Raw genomic sequence first — 19455 nt, 5'->3', positions numbered from 1 at the left:
TGTTTAATTCACTGACCATCTCCTCAATGGGTTGGTAACAGAAAGGTGCCAGTTTATTTCAGCGACCGTCTCTTTACAAAGTTGGGGAAGTACCTGTTTCACACACACTCTCTCTCTAGTGAGTCTAGCCCAGGAGGGAAGCTCCTCCCTTCCTGCTGCTGCTGAGCTGCTCTTTCCCTTTCTCAGTTTAGTGTCCTAAACAAGTGCCTGAAAGACCTTGTAGAATGTCGGAGTCACTGATCAATAAAAATCCATTTTAAACAGACACACATATCGTTGATGGTATTTGTATTGTGACAGGTGTGATCTCTGAGAAAAGTGTGATCGCTGGGAAAGGGGCGCGGTGCGGACAGCCCGGGCCCGGGCCCGGGTCCTGAGGCGGCGGCGCCAATCGCGCTCCCGCGGCGCGATCCCGCCCCTTAGTCTCGGCGCTGCTGCTGGTGTCGCGCGGACAGAGAAGGCCCGCGTCGCTTGGTCTTTCCCTTTCAATAAAATTCCCAACTTTCTCCCCCCCGCCTCTGTTCCCTCTCCCGGTTTATATCTCTCTTGTTTTTTTAAACAAAGCTTCAATTCCTCACAAAGCGAAGGAGAGAAAATGCCCGCAGCCACCGCCACAAAAGCGGCCGAATCGCGATCGTCTTCCGCCGCCGGAGTTGAGGCCGCCGCCGCCGCAGCGGTGAGTGTCCAGAGCGGCCAGGGACAGGCGGTCCAGCCACAGAATGAAGCACTCAGACAGGTTCTCAATGTCATCGACAAGAAAGTGCGGAACATGGAGAAGAAGAAGGTAGGAGAGGCCCCGCTGCAGCTACAACAGTTCAGGAGGCTTCGGCCTTCACACAAAAAGAAAACGAGTTGAAGAGCAGCCCCTTGACATCGATCGGAGCAATAATTTCCAGTCTGTAGACTAGAAAGCGTGTCCCAGCCTCCTCCCCCAGTCCCTCCCCACTTCAGATCTTCGGTTGGTTAGTTTAAATAGTTAACAGCAGAGATGCGTTGCACTTTTAACAATGATTCCTGATAAGTACTTGAACGCGTTTTTATATAATTTAACATTTGAATTTATGTTTGAAGTTAGTTTCCCATAATTTTCTTGAGTCAAAATCTGCACTTTTTCTGATATAGCAGTTTGTGGATTTTCTAGAACTAAAAGTAAAATTTGTAAAAGGGATGTAACTCAATTGTTGGTGGCAGTCTTGAATGATTTTACACTTTTTTAATGGCCTAGAAAAAGATGAGTAGTAAATAACTGCTGCTGTAGTCAAGGGTGATGGCTGGGAGCACTCTTTTCATATAAAGGCTAATGGAAGTCAGGAACTCTGGACTTAAAAGCTAGGTTATTGAAAAATGCAAAATATAACTGGGTAGATACTTATTTGGCAAGAATATTTGAGGATTATGGATCCAAGACAAGTAGATGGTGTTAAGCTATAGGTCAGCTGAAAACACATCCTGTTATTTGGCCATACAGTAGATGTAATAAAATGGACCATGGCTATTATCATCCAGCAAAATTCTGAAAATGATTTACTGTGCCTCTCAAATAAAGATGTCTCTTCATCCAAAAGGATAGGCATTAGACCTCTGATGGTTAGGATCTCATAATTCCGCTGTCACATCGGGCTTGTGAAATCGAGTAATCAGAATGCTGGAATAGCCTGGAGGGGCCAAATGTTCCAAAGTTCTAGACTCAAGTCATGAGTTCTCAGAATTTTTGGACTCTAGACTAAGTACAATTAATAGTAACAAAATCACACATTTGTGGACACATTTTAACAGAAAAGTATTTTTTAAATAACCAATGTACAACCAAGGAACACAAAACTGGTTTCCAAAACAAAACCAGAATTACCTGGAAAAACTCAGCAGATCTGGCAGCATCGGTGGAGAAGAAAAGAGTCGACGTTTCGAGTCCTCGTGACTCGAAACGTCGACTCTTCTTCTCCACCGATGCTGCCAGACCTGCTGAGTTTTTCCAGGTAATTCTGGTTTTGTTTTGGATTTCCAGCATCTGCATGTAGTTTTTTTTTTACAAAACTGGTTTCATCCACTTGAAGAAAAAAATGGCCTGTTAAAATATAAAGCTCACTCATAAGAGAATTTGATAAACTCTTAATTTAAGTTATGGGGAGGCAGTGGCGTAATGGTATTGTCATTGGACTAGTATTCTAGAGACCCAGGGTAATTCTCTGAGGACCTGGGTTTGAAGATGGTGAACTATGAATCCAATAAAAAAAAATCTGGAATTAAAAGCCTAATGACGACCAGGATTGTTGTAAAAATCCATCTGGTTCACTGATGCCTTTTAGGGGAAGGAAACCTGCTGTCCTGGCCTGGCCTACGTGTGACTTCAGACCCACAGCAATGTGGTCTTAAATTCCCTCTGAAATAGCCTAGCAAGCTACTCGGTTCTCATGGGCAATAAATGCTAGCCCAGCCAGCAACGCCCACATCCCATGAACAAATAATAAAAAACACCACCCTGGAGCTTGCTTCACATTGGGGGAGCTTACTCAATTTCACGAGCCTAATGCAGAGGTCTTTCCTTTTGGTGGATGAAGAGACATCCTTATTTGAGAGGCACAGTAAACCATTTTCAGAATTTTGCTGGATGATAACCATGATTCATTTCATCTCATTATGTCTACTGTATGGCCAAACAGCAGGATGTGCTTTTAGCCAGCTGTACCAACTTGGCACCATATTGTGGTAAAAGCAAAAAACTGCGGATGCTGGAAATCCAAAACAAAAATTTTTACTTAGTTTTGTTGAAGGGTCATTGGAACTCGAAACGTTAACTGTGTCCCTCTCTGCAGATGCTGCCAGACCTGCTGAGTTTTTCCAGTTATTTTTGTTTTTGTACCATATTGTGGTGTTTGGCTGAGGTGACCTATGCCAGATGGAGGATCACAAACTGTTCCTCATAAAGGTCGGTTCCTGAAGTGATTTTTGGAGACAATGGTGCATCTGAAATCGCTGGGATAGGTACAGTGTGAATCCATCTCCTGGTTGTTTTAATCCAAAACCCTACCTGCCAAAATTGCTTTCGAGAATTATATGATTGCTGCTAAAACCAGAAAGATGCTGTGAGAGGTTAAGACCAAAATTTCACTACTTCCCCTGCCCTCAAATCATTCTATGAAGACTCTGCTCATCTTAGTCATGGACAAAATAATGTTTAATGAGTAAATAGTTTTAACTGAACAAGTTTATGGGGTGTGTGTCCAAAGATGTTAATTTTTTTGGGGTGGGGTGAAGGAATCTAAATGGGCTAAAAGGTAGAGATAAAACAATGGATGGAAATACATTTAAAAATAATGAAAATAGGTGGGAAAAGAAAAATCCCCACCCACCCCCACTAGGGCTATCTGTACTTTGCTTGTCCTGCTTTCTACCCTTAATTAGCACATTCCTTAGATAATATCACCACCTTCAACACCTCTTCTTCCTTTTGCCTATGACATCTTTTGGCTATCTCCACCTATCACTGGCCCTCTATCCAGCTCTACCTGTCTCCCCCACCCCACCTTAAACCAGCTTATATTTCACCTCTTTTCTATTTTTATTTAGTTCTGTTGAAGAGTCATGTGGACTCGAAACGTTAACTGTGTTCCTCTCTGCAGATGCTGCCAGACCTGCTGAGTTTTTCCAGGTGTTTTTGTTTTAGTTGTTGGACAATATTTTTTAACCAGTCCACAGGAATCCTGTTCAGGTTAAAATACCGAATAAAAATGTGCTTCAGTTCAAACTGAAACTTCCAAATTAATTTGATCATCCTGTGTTCAGATGGCAAAAGCACCACCTCTTGCTTCAATCCATGAGAGCACTGAGGAATAACTTTTGTTTGATTTCTGTTGTCAACATTTGTGTGCTGAGTGAAGTAATGCATTCTCAATATTTCCTTTTGAAGCTTATGTGCTATTTTAATTGCATTTGCAAGCTGTTTTCAAGATAGCGTAATGGGAAAAGTGTAGTTACAATATTCTTACACGTTAAAAATTGCTATACCTTCAGTGGCATAATATAATGTCTAAATGTTCTTTTTCCTGTTGTGTTATTCCATTTAGATACTAGCTGCTGCTGTGGTTTGATTTTATGGTTGTCAGTAGACTTCACTTTATTGAGGTGGCCATTCTTTATGTGAGCTTGCTTACTTAATGTTGGCGGGTTGTTTAACCATGGAATTGAGCCAAACACAATTTATCCTCATTGCGCACACTTTCAAGTGGTGATCACTGGCAATCAGAATGTGCGAACACCAGCTAACCTTTTTTCACCATAATAGCTCAGGGCCAGTCGGGTCAGCTGACTTAGCACAGAAGTAGAACCGTATGCCTGTAGCATTCAATGTTACACAGGATATTATCAATAACTACTAAGCCATTGAGGGACCATCTTTATTTAAATTGTTTCTAGGTGCAAATCATGTATTTTCAGATGCATTTTTTAAAAATAATGTACTTTTTGTAATTGAAATGGGGAGATTACCTTTTGAATTTTGTCTAACAAATTTGATTGAATTTTTCGAGGAGGTGGCTAGTTGTGTAGATGAGGGTAGTGCAGTTGATGTAGTCTACATGGGCTTCAGTCAGGCTTTTGACAAGGCCTCCCATGGGAGAATGGTCAAGAAGGTAAGAGCCCATGGGACCCAGAGCAATTTGGCAAATTGGATCCAAAGTTGACTTAGTGGCAGGAGGCAGAGCGTGATGGTCGAAGGTTGTTTTTGCGATTGGAAGCCTGTGATGAGTGGTGTGTCGCAGTGATTGGTGCTGGGGCCCTGACTGTTTGTAGTGTACATTAATGATTTAAATGTGAACATAGGAGGTATGATCAGTAAGTTCGCAGATGACACGAAAATTGGTGATGTCGTAAATAGTGAGGAGGAAAACCTTAGATTACAGGACGATATAGATGGACTGGTAACATGGGCAGAGCAGTGGCAAATGGAATTTAATCCTGAGAAGTGTGAGGTGATGCATTTTGGGAGGACTAACACGGCAAGGGAATACATAATGAATGGTAGGACCCTAGGAAGTACATAGGATCAGAGGGACCTTGGTGTACATGTCCATAGATCCCTGAAGGCAGCAGCACAGGTAGATAAGGTGGTTAAGAAGGCATATGGGATACTTGCCTTTATTAGCCGAGGCATAGAATACAAGAGCAGGGAGGTTATGTTGGAGCTGTATAAAACACTAGTTAGGCCACAGCTGGAGTACTGTGTGCAATTCTGGTCGCCACACTATAGGAAGAATGTGATTGCACTGGAGAGGATGCAGAGGAGATTCACCAGGATGTGTCCTGGGCTGGAGCGTTTCAGCTATGAAGAGAGGCTGGATAGGCTGGGGTTGTTTTCCTTAGAGCAGAGAAGGCTGAGGGGGGACCTGATAGAGGTATGCAAAATTGAGGGGCGTAGATAGGAAGAAACTTTTCCCCTTAGTGGAGGTGTCAGTAATCAGGAGGAATAGATTTAAGGTAAGGGGCAGGAGGTTTAGAGGGGATTTGAAAAAAAAAATTCAGCCAGAGGGTGGTTGGAATCTGGAACACACTGCCTGAAAGGGTGGTAGAGGCAGAAACTCTCAACATTTAAGAATTTAGATGAGCACTTGAAACGCCATAACATACAGGGCTATGGGCCAAGTGCTGGAAAATGGGATTGGAATGGATATGTGCTTGATGGCTGGCACAGACATGATGTGCCAAAGGGCCTATTTCTGTGCTGTATAACTATGACTCTATGGATTAAAATATGTAGTGCAGGGAGAATATTTTCTGCTCTACTCTCATGCTTTACAGCTTGGTGGAACCCTTGAATTTCTGTGGAAAAAGACTGGGAATAAGTAGAACAAAATATCACTCAAGGTCAAAATATTGCATGTTATGTGAATTATGTTTTTTGCTCTTTTCATGTCTTTCTCATCATCTCACTGCTCTTCTTTCCTGCCCTGGCTGAACTCCAGCCCCACCATGTCATGTACCAAAGCAGTATGGTGGGGCACAAAGAATCATAGATACTTTCTGTTCTTCCTGAAAGATCAAGCTCTTTCAAATACTCAATTAAAGCACAGTGACCACCAACTATACCATCCAAACTTAAATTATATAACTGTTCATGCCAGCTAATTTTTCATCACCACAGAAATCAATTACAAAGGCGCTGCTTAACATATGAAGTGTGCTGGTCCTTTTGGAGCATTCAGAAAGCACTTTGCACCTTGTTAAAAGTTCAAATAACTTAATTACTTTCTTGTGCCTTTCCTTTCTTGGGAAAGGAAATGTGAAGTTGTTTGAAATTTACTAATTTCACAAAGTCGTAAGAGGTTGAAGCCACAAAGCTGCAGAGTGAATGGTAGCAGCTCTTGCTGCCCATGACTGAGAGTTATTCAGTTTGAGTTCCTGAACTGCTACTGTCATCTTTGAAACGTAGCAGTTTCAAGTACATTTAATAATGCATTAGGGCAAAAGTCAGCACCATGTTTTGTAGTTTATTGTAGTCAGATCCCAGTAGCTTTCATGAGCTGTTACCTTTAGGGTAGAAACATAGAAGCTAGAAGCAGGAGTAAGGCATTCAGCCCTTCAAGTCTGCTCCTTCATTCAATATTATCATGGCTGATCCTCTACCTCAACTCGATATTCCCGCCTTCTCTCTATACCCATTGAGGCCCCTAATATCCAAATATTTATCAATTTCTTTCTTGAATATACTCAGTGACCCGGCCTCCACAGCCTTCTGTGGTTCCACAGGTTTACCACCCTGTAAGTGAAGAAATTTTTCCTCATTTCAGTCTTAAATGGCCTGCCCCTTATCCTGAGATTGTGGCCCCTGGCTCTAGACTCACCAACCAGGGGAAACATCTTCCCTGCATCCAGTCTGTCTAGCCCTGTTAGAACTTTATACATTTCAATCGGATCCCCTCTCATTCTTCTAACTCTAGTGAATACAGGCCCAGTCGAACCAATCTCTCCTCATACGACAGCCCTGCCATCCTCAGTATCAGCCTTGTGAACTCTCTGCACTCCCTCTATGATAAGTATATCCATTTTAGGTAGGGAGACCAAAACTGCTGCAATACTGCAGATGTGCTCTCACCGCCTTGTCTAACTGCAATAAGACATCCCTACTTCTGAACTCAAATCCTTTTGCAATGAAGGCCAACATATCACTTACCTTCCTAATTGCTGGCTGCAACTGCCTGTTTACTTTCATTGACTGGTGTACAAGGACACCCAGATCCCTTTGTACATCCACATTTCCCAATATATCACCAATTAAATAATACTCTGCCTTTCTGTTTTTCACGCCGAAGCGTATAACTTCACACTTATCAGCGTTATACTGCATCTGCCACGTGTTTGCCCACACACAACTTGTCTAAATTGCCCTGAAGCCTCCTTGCATCCTCCTCAACCTGCCCAGTTTTGTGTCGTCAACAACTTGGAAATATTGTGCTCAGATTTACTTTCTAACTTTTAACAATACACTACAAGTCTTCTGCAGGGCGTCTGGGGGTCTCATGGTTTCACTGACCAATGTTTATAGCAGATGAGTTGCATTAACACCAGTGAGTCCACTATAAATGGTGGGGACTATGCTGCCAACTATACACTGAGGCAGTGAAATGAGCAAGTTCATGTGCTAACTGAAGCTTGTTGGTGCATCCCGTTAAATTGGCAGCAAGAGCTGCCTCCCTTTTCAGTTATCATGGATTGAAACAGTGGAAAATAACCTAGTTTGAGTCAATTATTTAAATGAGTATTGCTGAAAAAAGAGATGTCTAAGCTTTTCGTCTTGCACTCAATGGGACATTCGCAAGAATACCAGTATAAAGGGAAGACAACAGAATAGACTGTGAAGAGAATATTGATTGGTTGGCAAGTGTTGTTGCCATGGAGAATGCACCACTGATGGTGGCAGACAGTTATCTGCCAAGCATTGAAATTTAAACCAGGCAACTTGACCCTGATTGGCCAAGACATTGCCCTGAGGAATGAATCACTTGTTTAGCTGAAACAGGTGCAATGTGTGTACATGTTCTTTCTGCCTGTTAAGAACAGGACCCCATGTAGCTTCCAGTACACGCAAATGTGCCACACTGCGAGCCTGACTGATGGTCTTAAATTGGTTGTCAGCGTAATTCTTAGCACATTGAGGATTATTTAGCAAATGTTGTCCAATAGCAGAATCGCATCTAATGTTGGACACTGTCTTTTGTGTTTTGCAAGCATGGGCTGGTTGGGTATGGCCTGTACCTTGCCGTATGAGCAGCAGTTGGGACATGCTGTTTTATACAATCTGCCAGTCTTTGGGACGTGCTGCCTACATAGCTATCATCTCACTGGCACTGAAATTCACATACCACATTGCTCATTTGCGTGATAGGCACAAGGTCTTTTTGGCTTGCCGGCAGCATCCTGTTAGTGGCGAATACCATTTGTTTTGCTATTGCATAGTAGCAGCATGAAACAGCTAGCTTCACCTGTAGCTCAAATTTTTGAGATACCTTACCCTTGCAGGGTAACCTGAGGTAGACTGGGCACTTTTCAGGGTCTAAAATGACGACCTTAAGCCTGTTCATGAGCTTGCGTGATCCACAGCGCAAAATGATTTGATCAGGGTAGCCATTATCCTGCAGGATGCCTTTGTGCCCAATTACAGCATCAAGCCTGCCTGGTGAGTAAATGGCTCGGGCCTATTTACAAGGTGGCTGATGAGACCAATCTTATAGTGCGTGGAACTGTAAGAATCCCAACACGTATATTGACCAGTGAAGGTAGGCTTGCGGTAGAATGTGGTAGAGAACCCTTGAAAGATTTCTCAACTGATATATCAAGCAAGGGGAGTTCATTAGACTGCTCCATTGCAAAGGTGAAGTTGAACACAGGATGGAGCCCATTAAGACATATAAGGAAAATGCAGCTGTGGATTTAAGTATAACAAATGTATCGTCCAGATATCGGAAATATGCAGGAGGTAGAAGGCTAGGTGTCATTCCATCAAAGACATGTTTCTTTAAAACTGAATTCAACTGCACGAGTTGCCGAGTTCATAAGTTCAGTGAATACTGATTCTCACAATGGTGATGGGTCTAGATCATCATGATATAGCACTTGTGTGAGAGCGATGAGCTGCAGTGTGATATATATGATAGGAGACAGGATTCACCCTCACGGTTCGCTGCATCCGCATATATATGGGCTGCCCAAGACAAACAAAAGTGATGTCCCCTCTACACCCCATCTTATCTATGACCGGTCCTGCACAACATGAATTGGCCAAATGACTGGGCGAATTGTTACAACCAGTTTTGAGCAAATTTTCCACATACATGGTAAAGGATTCCTTCACATTTACAGAGGCTTAGATTCTGGAAAAGTCCCAGAGGATTGGAAAGCTGCCAATGTAACACGCTTATTCGAAAAGGGAGGGAGACAAAAAACAGCTAACTATAGGCCAATTAGCTTAACATCCGTCATTGAGAAAATGTTAGAGCCTATTACAAAGGATGCAATAGGATGTTTAGAAATGCATAATAAAATCAAGCAGAGCCAGCATGGCTTCATGAAGGGAAAATCATACCTGACAAATTTATTAGAGTTCTTTGAGGAGGTAACAAGCAGGATAGATAAAGGGGAACCGGTAGATGTAATATATTTGGATTTCCAAAAGGCATTTGATAAGGTACCAAACATAAGGCTACTTAATAAGATAAGAGCCCGTGATGTTGAGGGGTAGTATATTAGCATGGATAGAGGATTGGCTAACTGATAGAAGACAGATAAAAGCAAAATACTGTGGATGCTGGAAATCTGAAACAAAAACAGAAAATGCTGGAAAAACTCCAAGTCAGCATCTGTGGAGAGAAAAACAGAGTTAACGTTTCAAGTCTGTATGACTCTTCAGAAGAATCAATAGAAAGCATAGTTAGGATAAGAGGGGAAGTTTCAGGATGACAACCACAGTGATCAGTGCTGAGGCCACAATTATTTACAATGTATATTAATGACTTCGATGAAGGAAGTGAATGTACTATTGCCAGGTTTGCGGATGAAACCAAAATAGGTGGGAAGGCAAGTGGTGAGGATGACATCCCCCTGCAGAGGGGTATAGACAGGTTAAGTAAGTGGGCAAAAACTTGGTAGATGGAATATAATGTGGGAAAATGTGAGGTTATGCACTTCGGCAGGAAGAATAGAGGAGCCGAAAATTATTTTAATGGAGAAAGACTGCAGAAAGTTGCAGCACAGAGGGATTTGGGGGTCCTCATGCATGAATCACAAAAAGCTAGCATACAAGTTCAGCAGGTAATAGGGAAGGCAACTGGAATGTTGGCCTTTATTTCAAAGGGACTGAAGTATAAAAATAGGGAAGTCTTGCTAAAACTGTACAAGGCACTAGTTAGACCACATTTAGAATAGAGTCATAGAGGTCTACAGCACAGGAAAAGGCCCTTCAGCCCATTGAGTCTGTGCCGGTCAAACAAGTATCTAACTATTCTAATCCCATTTTCCAGCACTAGGCCCAGTAGAATCATAGAAAATTCCACCATCAGCCGTGGTGGGATACTGTGAACAGTTTTGGTCCCCTTATCCAAGGAAAGATATACTGGCACTGGAGGGAGTCCAGAGAAGATTCACTAGGTTGATCCCAGCTATGGAGGGATTTTCTTATGAGGAGAGGTTGAGTAGGTTGAACCTGTACTCATTGGAGTTTAGAAGAATGAGAGGTGACTTTATTGGAACATATAAGATTCTTGGGGGGTTTGACAGGGTAGATGCTGAGAGGTTGTTACACTTTGTGGGAGAGTCTAGGACCAGTGGTTATAATCTGAGTAAGGGGTTGCCCATTAAAGGCAGAGATGAGGAGGAATTTCTTCTGAGGGTAGTGAATCTGGAATTCTTTACTGCAGAGGCTGGGCCGTTAAGTATATTCAAGGCTGAGAGAGACAGATTTTTAATCAGTAAGGGAATTGAGGGTTGTGGGGAAAAGGCAGGAAAGTGAGTGTTGAGGATTATCAGATCAGCCATGACCTCATTGAATGGCAGGGCAGACATGATGGACCGAATGGCCTACTTCTGCTCATATGTCTTATGGACTTGCACATCGATAGCACTGCTGTGTCCATGTGCTCATTTGACATTGCTAGCCTATTCACCAGTGTTCCACCTATGGAAGCCATAGATATTTATGCTGCAGCACTATATCATGGCGATCTAGACCTGGCTGTTTCATGCTGCTACTATGCAGTAGCAATACAAATGGTATTCACCACTAACAGGATGCTGCCGGCAAGCCAAAGAGACCGTGTGCCTATCACACAAGTTAGTAATGTGATATATGAATTTCAATGCCAGTGTGATGCTAGGTATGTAGGCCGTACACCCTAAAAACTGACGGATCGTGTCAAACAGCATATCCCAGCTGCTGTTCACAATGGGCAGGGTACAGACCGTACCCAACCAGCCTGTGTTTGCAGAACTCAAAAGACAGTGTCCAACATTAGATGTGATTCCACGATTGGACAGCGTTTGCTAAATAATTCTCAGTGTGCTAAAAATTACCCTGAACCAATTTAAGATTGTCAGTTGGGCTTGCAGTGTGGCACATTTGCGTGCACTGAAAGCTACGTATTTTGTTTAGCTGCCTTTCTGTATTAATGTAAGTGATGGCCATTCGCTGACTTATTCCTCAGGGCAATGTCTTGACCAATCAGGGTCAAGTTGCTTGGTTTAAATTTCAAACAATGCTTCGCAGTTAACTGTCAGTCACCATCAATGGTGCATTCTCCATGGCAATGCCACTTGCCAACCAATCAGCACACTCTTCACACGCACTATAAATTGTTGTTTACTGGTATTTTTGCGAGTGTCCCGATGAGTGCAAGACAAAAAGCTTAGACATGTATCTTTTTTCAGCAATACTCAAGTTCTGTACTACCAAATTGCTTAGTTGTGGTTGAACTGCAGGAACTTTTAAGAAACTGACCTCTGGCTCACTTTCGGCCAGTAACAATCGGCATCCTGTGGACACCGATTGTGTGCAGCTCGTGCACCAGTGGGATAATTTCCAAAACTCTTGTGCAATCAAAACCACATCAACTGGCACTGTAGGTGAGCAACTATTAAACTATACAATAATGACTGAAGGAATGAAACTGTACATCTCTTGTGATTTGTTTTCAGTGCAGAGGGTTGAATGGTAGTAATTAGCAATTACAATTATCACATCTTTTAAAGGGTACTATAACCAATAATACCTGTAGCGAGTTTAGTTTGTACCTTTTCAACAAATGCACCACATTCATGGCGTTTAGTATGTGTCATTGTTGAGGCAGACAGCAATAGTAGAGCCATACAACTTGGACAGTAACTTTCGGATATTCATACTTGAACATGCATTTGTTCTTCACCTAAAGTTGTTGTACCATGAATAACAGTGAGTAGCATTAGCCTCATTGTTCTGACTAGTTGTGTTTATGCTGGTTATATTTCTGGCTGTTTCGTTGGTAGCCAAGCAAATCCAAATTGAAGCAAGACTTGATGGCTTTTCTAATAGCATGAATGAATACTGGGCTTAGGAGACACTAACTTTGCTGATGACTGAATGCTGACTAGCTGAATTTTTAAAAAACGTAAGCAATAAATTGAAGCCTGGATTATCCAATGTGTAGTAAGCGCATTGTGTGTCACCTGCCACTCCAATAGATCATTGAAACTTCTTGGTGTAATTGGTTTAGATGTTTTTGCAAAGGCACTGAGCACTTTTTTGTTAAATACTCCACTAGATTATATAACGAAATGACGGTTTCAATTTTTTTTGTAGTAAAAGCACCAGAATGGTTGCATTTTTGCAATCTGGTAATGAGAATTGGCCGGAAAACCTGTTTTGGGGCATGAGTGGTCTTGTAATGGAAAAAAAATTGAATCAGCAAGTTATTTTGTTATACATGGTGTCATTTCTTACCAGTTTGAGTTGGTTGCAAATTTCAGGGCTAACAAGAGCCAAATGCTTGCAGAAGTCTTTTGGGTCTTTTTCTGGATGGCAAGCTGTAACTAGTGGGGTGCCACAGGGTTCGGTCCTTGGGCCCCAACTATTTATAATCTATATTAATGACTTGGATTCAGGGATAGAAGGTACTATAGCTAAATTTGCAGATGATACCAAAATAATTGGGAAAGTAAGTTGCAATGAAGAAATAAGAAATTAACAAATGGATATGGACAGGTTAGGTGAATGGGCCAAAATTTGGCAGATGGAGTTTAACATGGATAAGTGTGAGGTTATCCGTTTTGGTCGGAAGAATAAAAAGGCGACTTATTATTTAAATGGAGAGAAACTTCAGAATGCTTCAGTGCAGAGGGATCTGGGTGTCCTCGTGCATGAATCGCTGAAAGCTAGTATGCAGGTACAGCAGGTAATAAGGAAGGCAAATGGAATTTTGGCATTTATTGCTAAAGGAATAGAGTATAAAAATAGGGAAGTGTTGTTGCAACTGTACAAGGCATTGGTGAGGCTGCACCTGGAGTACTGTGCACAGTTTTGGTCCCCTTACTTGAGGAAGGATGTAGTTGCACTGGAGGCGGTTCAGAGGAGGTTCACTAGATTGATTCCAGAGATGTCTTATGGGAAGAGATGGAGCAGTTTAGGCCCATACTCGCTCGAGTTTAGAAGGATGAGAGGAGATCTAATTAAGGTATATAAGATGCTAAAGGGGATAGACAAAGTAGACGTGAAGCGGATGTTTCCCCTTCTGGGACATTCTAGAACGAGAGGCCATTGTTTTAGGCTAAGGGGTAGTCGATTTAAATCAGAGATGAGGAGGAATTACTTTTCTCAAAGGGTCGTGAATCTGTGGAATGCACTACCTCAGAGTACAGTGGATGCCGGGACACTGAATAAATTTAAGGAGGAGACGGACAGATTTTTAATTAGTAATAGGTTGAAAGGTTATGGGGAGAGGGTGGGAAATTGGCGTTGAGGCCGAAATGAGATCAGCCATGATCGTAATGAATGGCGGGGCAGGCTCGAGGGGCTGAATTGCCTACTCTTGCTCCTAGTTCTTAGGTAAGTTACGTTGGGTGTGTATTGCCTGAAAAATACAATGATAGAAAAATACAAACCTCTTTTTGGCTTTAGCCGTTTAAGAGTAATTTAATTTCTGTGTATTGTATGGTGCTGATGTGCTGCATATGATTAATATTGAAAAGCATCCTATGTGACCCTGACAAAAGTAAACTTGATCTCCTCATCCTTCTTGACCTGTCTGCAGCCTTTGTCACGGTCGACCGCACCATCCTCCTCTAATACCTGTTCACTGTCGCCAGATGTGTGGGACTTTTCTTACCCAGTTCTATTCTTATCTGTTTAACTGTAGCTAGAGAATCACTTGCAATGGCTTCTGTTCCTGACCCAAAGGATATATCCTTGGCTGCCGCCTCCTTCACGCCTGCTTGCTGCCCCTTGGTGATATTATTCGAAAGCACCGCAATAGTTTTTTACGTGTACACTGACTACACCCAGCTCTACATCACCAGTAACTCTCTCGACTCCTCCACTGTTGCTTAATTACCAGGCTGCTTAAGCTTCATCTAGTACTTAATGAAATGAGCAGAAATTTCTTCCAATTAAATATTGGGAAGACTGAAGGTATTGTTTCTGGTCCCAGCTCAGAACTCCATTCCCTCGCTACTGAATCCATCCCTCTTCCTGCTCAGAACTCCATTCCCATGCTACTGAATCCATCCCTCTTCCTACTAACAGTCTAAGATTAAATTAATCTGTTCGCAATCTTAGGTGTCATAATTGTTCCTAAAATGAACTTCTGGCCCCACATTTGCACCATCACTAAGACTGTCTATTTCCACCTCTGTAACATTGCCTGAGTTCACCCTCTGTCTCGGCTTATCTACTAAAACTCTTATTCTGCATTTGTTACCTCTAGACTCGACTATTCTAATGCATTGCTGCCTGGTCCCCCACTTTCTTCCCTCTATAATCTGGAGGTCATCCTGGCTCTATCTGTGGCTTAACTTTCAAGCAAGCCCCATTCCCCTAACGCCCCTGAGCTTCTTGGCCTTCGTTTGATTCTTGGTCAGACACCATCTTGATTTTAAAATCCTCATCCCTGTCTTCAAATCCCTCCTTGGCCTCTCCCTTCCCTATCTCTATAATCTCCTCCAGCTCTACAACCCTCAGATAACTACTCATCTAATTCTGGCCCTTGAGAATTCACGATTTTTTAAATTGCTCCTCCTTTGGCCATGCCTAAACCCCAAGTTCTGGAATACCCTCCCTGCAACCCTCCGCCTCCCTATCTTGCATTCCTCCTTTAAGACACTCCTTAAAACCTACCTCTTTGATCAAGCTTCTGGTCATCTGACCTAGTATCTGATGTGGTGCCCTACTTCATTTTATAATGCTCTTTGTGAAGTTTCTTAGGATGTTTCATTATGTTTCGGGCACTATGCAAATGTAACTTGTTCTGAAAAGTAGTTTGATATTACATAAAGAATATAAGAAATATGAGCAGGAGTCTGTCATTTGGCCCCTTGAGCCTTCTCTAACACTCAGTAAGATCATGGTTGATCTGAGTGTGGTATTAACTCCATTCTTCCTCTCTCCAGAAGTGGGGATGTCTTTGATAATTGCACAATGTTCAGCACCGTTTGTGATGACTCAGATACTGAAGTCATCCATATCCAAATGTGGCAAGACCTGGACAACATCCAGGCCTGGGCTAACAAGTAACATTTGCGCCATGCAAGTGCCAGGCAATGACCATCTCCAACAAGAGAGAATCCAACTGTTGCCCCTCCACATTCAGTGGCATTACCATTGCTGAATTCCCCAGTATAAACATCCTGAGGGTTACCATTGACCAGAAACTGAACTGGACTAACCACAGAATCACAGAATCTCTCAGTGCAGAAGAGGCCCTACAGCCCATTGAGTCTGCACTGACATGTGAGAAACACCTGACCTACCTACCTAGCTACCTAATCCCATTTACCCTATTTACCATAGCACTTGGCCCATAGCCTTGAATGTTATGACATGCCAAGTGCTCATCCAGGTACTTTTTAAAGGATGTGAGGTAACCCGCCTCCACCACCCTCCCAGGCAGCACATTCCAGACTGTCACCACCTTCTGGGTCAAAAAGTTTTTCCTCACATCCCCCCTAAACCTCCTGCCCCTCACCTTGAACTTGTGTCCCCTTGTGACTGACCCTTCAACTAAGGGGAACAGCTGCTCCCTATCCACCCTGTCCATGCTCCTCATAATCTTGTACACCTCGATCAGGTCGCCCCTCAGTCTTCTCTGCTCCAACGAAAACAACTGAAGTCTATCCAACCTCACTTCATAATGTAAATGTTTCATCCCAGGCAACATCCTGGTGAATCTCCTCTGCCCCCCTTCCACTGCAATCACATCCTTCCTATAATGTGGTGACCAGAACTGCATACAGTACTCCAGCTGTGGCCTCACCAAGGTTCTATACAACTCCAGCATGACCTCTCTACTTTTGTAATCTGTGGCTCGATTGATAAAGGCAAGTGTCCCATATGCCTTTTTCACCACCTCACTAACATGCTTTCTGAGATACTGTGGCTACAAGAGCAGGTCAGAGGCTAGGAATCCTGTGGTGAGTAACTCATCTCCTGACTCCTCAAAGCCTGTCCACCATCTACAAGGCACAAGTTAGGAGTGTGATGGAATACTCTTCACTTGTCTCGATGAGCTCCCGAAGCTTGACACCATCCAGGACAAAGCCGCCCGCTTGATTGGCACCACATCCACAAACATTTACTTCCTCCACCACAGACACACAGTAGCAGCACCATCTACAAGATGCACTGCAAGAACTCACTAAGGCTCCTTATACAGCACCTTTCAAACCCATGACTGCTACCATCTAGAAGGACAAGGGCAACAGACACATGGGAACACCACCAACTGGAAGTTCCCCTCCTAGCCACTCGCCAACCTGACTTAGAAATATATTGCTGTTCCATCACTGTTGCTGGGTCAAAATCTTGGAACTCCGTCCCTAACAGCACTGTGGGTGTACCTAAAGCGCATGGACTGCAGTGGTTCAAGAAGGCATCTTGCCACCACCTTCTCGAGGGCAATACGCCCGCTTCCCATGAATGACTTTTTAAAAAATCACTTCTCATTCTTCTAAACTCGATGAGTATAAGCTTAATGCTTAAGACAAACCCCTTCTTCCCAGGAATCAACCTAATGAACCTTTTCTGAACTGCTTCCAATGTAGTTATGTCCCTCGTTAAGTAAGGAAACCAAAGCTGTAACTGGTACTCGTAAGTGTGGCTTCATGAATGTCCTATACAGTTTTGGCAAGACTTTCTGATTTTTATACTCCATCTCCCTTGTTGGTATTAAATGACAGCTTATTTCTCTGAGGGGGAAACTTTCTTCTATTTCCAAAGTTTGTCCCTTATCAGTGCCCTGGGCCATATCCCTCTTGTCATGATCACTGCTGACACAGCTTGTGGGCAAATGTAAAGGGATACCTTAGAATGGTTGGTAGAAATTTCTCTGCTGTTTCTGCTTCCTACATTTGTTTTCCTTTGCATTTTCTAAAGCAGTAGATTTTGCAGTTGAGAGTGCTACTTTATTAAACACATGTTGAGTGGTCCATTTGAGAAATACAGGCTTCAGCCCTTAACTCCACTGCATGGAAACTTTAAAGGATAATGAGTATGAGTGTTCTTCAGAAGTTGTGGTGTTCCCAAAGTTTGTCTGTAAGATACAGCAAATACTTAGTTTTTAATGGATAAACTCTGCAGTTTTATTTCTAAACCTCGTCTTGCCTCGAGTAATTTTAAGAATTTTATGTGGTGTACGCATTGCTGCATAGGCCAGCATTTATTGCCCATCCATAATTGCCCTTGAGAAGGTGATGGTGAACTGCCGCCTTGAACCGCTGCAGCCCATGTGTTATAGGTACACCCACAGTGCTGTTCTTTCCCTGGCCTGTTAAAATCTGTGCTGTGTATGTCACAATGCCATTTCACCTTGAATCTTAGTTTACTCTAACTTTTGTCCATCTATCTTTTTTCTTTGCACATTAATGGGACCTTAACTGAAATTGTTCTGGAAAATCCTCATTTCTAGTGAGCTAGGTTCAGAGAATACTATCCCTCATTGAAATATGGTGCTGACTTTATTGAGCATTTTAGTTGGTATATTCAAGTTGCAGTAGATGGCACACTGGTCAAGATTCTGGGTCAGAAAACAGTGTATTATGCACGCAATATCTAACATTGAGCTTCTTAACACTAGGAATTACAATTATTTTTCTCTTTTTGAAATCCTGTCAAAACTCTCATTTTATATTGGATGAGTTATATTCTGTTTGCAAGTCTTTGCCAACAATGGCAAAAAGGACTATTCATCAGCTGTGGTGGATGTCACCAGGGTCTTTTTCTTCGCTGACCACAAATGGACTGGTCAGGTACCCTCCTTGTGCAGGTCAGGAAAGTGGATTGTGCTGTTATGCAATTTCTATTTGAAGAAGGTTCCTGCTGCTCTATATCTGCAGCCTTATCAGGAAGTGCCATAAATGATTAAAAGTGGAAAATTGAGTGAAGAGCAGCAAAAAAAAAAAAAAAAAATTCTACTTCACAAACATTGGCAACTACTGTGGATGTTTTTTGAATTCAAGTATACTTGTTATTGTGGCTTTTAATTTCTTTTTTGAAATTGACGACCTTTGTTAAATGCTTGCGTGCTGCTTTTACATTCTGGCTCGCATCTCAAAAATTTATGCAAATTGCAAAACAAGTTGTGGCAGTTGTTTCAAGTTTCCCTTTGGGATTTGAACAACTTTTTTTGTGGGCTTCGCTGGCCAGGCCAGCATTTATTGCCCATCCCTAATTGTCCTTGTTCAGAGGGCATTTAAGAGTCAACCACATTGCTGTGGGTCTGGAGCCCCATGTAGGCCAGACCAGGTAAGGAAGGCAGATTTCCTTCCTTAGATGGGTTTTTACAACAATGATTTTCATGGCTATCATTAGACTTAATTCCAGATTTTTATTGAATTCAAATTCTACCATCTGCGTTGGTGTGATTCGAACCTGGGTCCCCATAGCATTATCCTGGGTTTCTGGATTACTAGTCCAGCGACAATACCACTACGCCACTGGGACCATCGGCTGTACCATAACAATTATGAGCATACACACTAAGTCCCAGTTGCGACTTTCTCATTTTAACTGCAGACCTGAGGCAAGTACTACATGCAGCACTCTTTATTTTTGTAGCAGCTTTTGTCTCTGGTGGCCTCGTGAAAATACCTCCCAAGGAGGGTCTCAATGCCTCCAATAGGACTGCTGCTTGACCTCTATTACATGTTTGCTTCCACCAAACAAAAGTGCAAATGAAACTAGTAATGAGCATGTGTAGGATTCTTGCTGTAGTTGATGTGCTGCCAGAGGGG

At 42.5% G+C, this 19455-nt stretch overlaps 1 protein-coding gene across 1 annotated transcript in view; it reads left to right on the top strand.

The window, feature by feature from the left end:
- Positions 1-398: 398 nt before the first annotated feature.
- The window catches only part of caprin1b (cell cycle associated protein 1b), a 204275-nt gene continuing 185218 nt past the window's right edge, over positions 399-19455 (top strand). The window contains exon 1 of the mRNA XM_078549580.1: positions 399-784. Coding sequence (XP_078405706.1) covers positions 596-784 — 189 coding nt within the window. The 5' untranslated portion in view covers positions 399-595. The remainder of the gene's footprint in view (positions 785-19455) is intronic.

This window comes from Cetorhinus maximus, chromosome 9 (assembly GCF_964194155.1).
Source record: "Cetorhinus maximus chromosome 9, sCetMax3.hap1.1, whole genome shotgun sequence".
Lineage (NCBI taxonomy): Eukaryota > Metazoa > Chordata > Chondrichthyes > Lamniformes > Cetorhinidae > Cetorhinus > Cetorhinus maximus.
The sequence above is the reverse complement of the archived record's forward strand: the minus strand, read 5'-3'. Positions and strand labels throughout refer to the sequence as shown.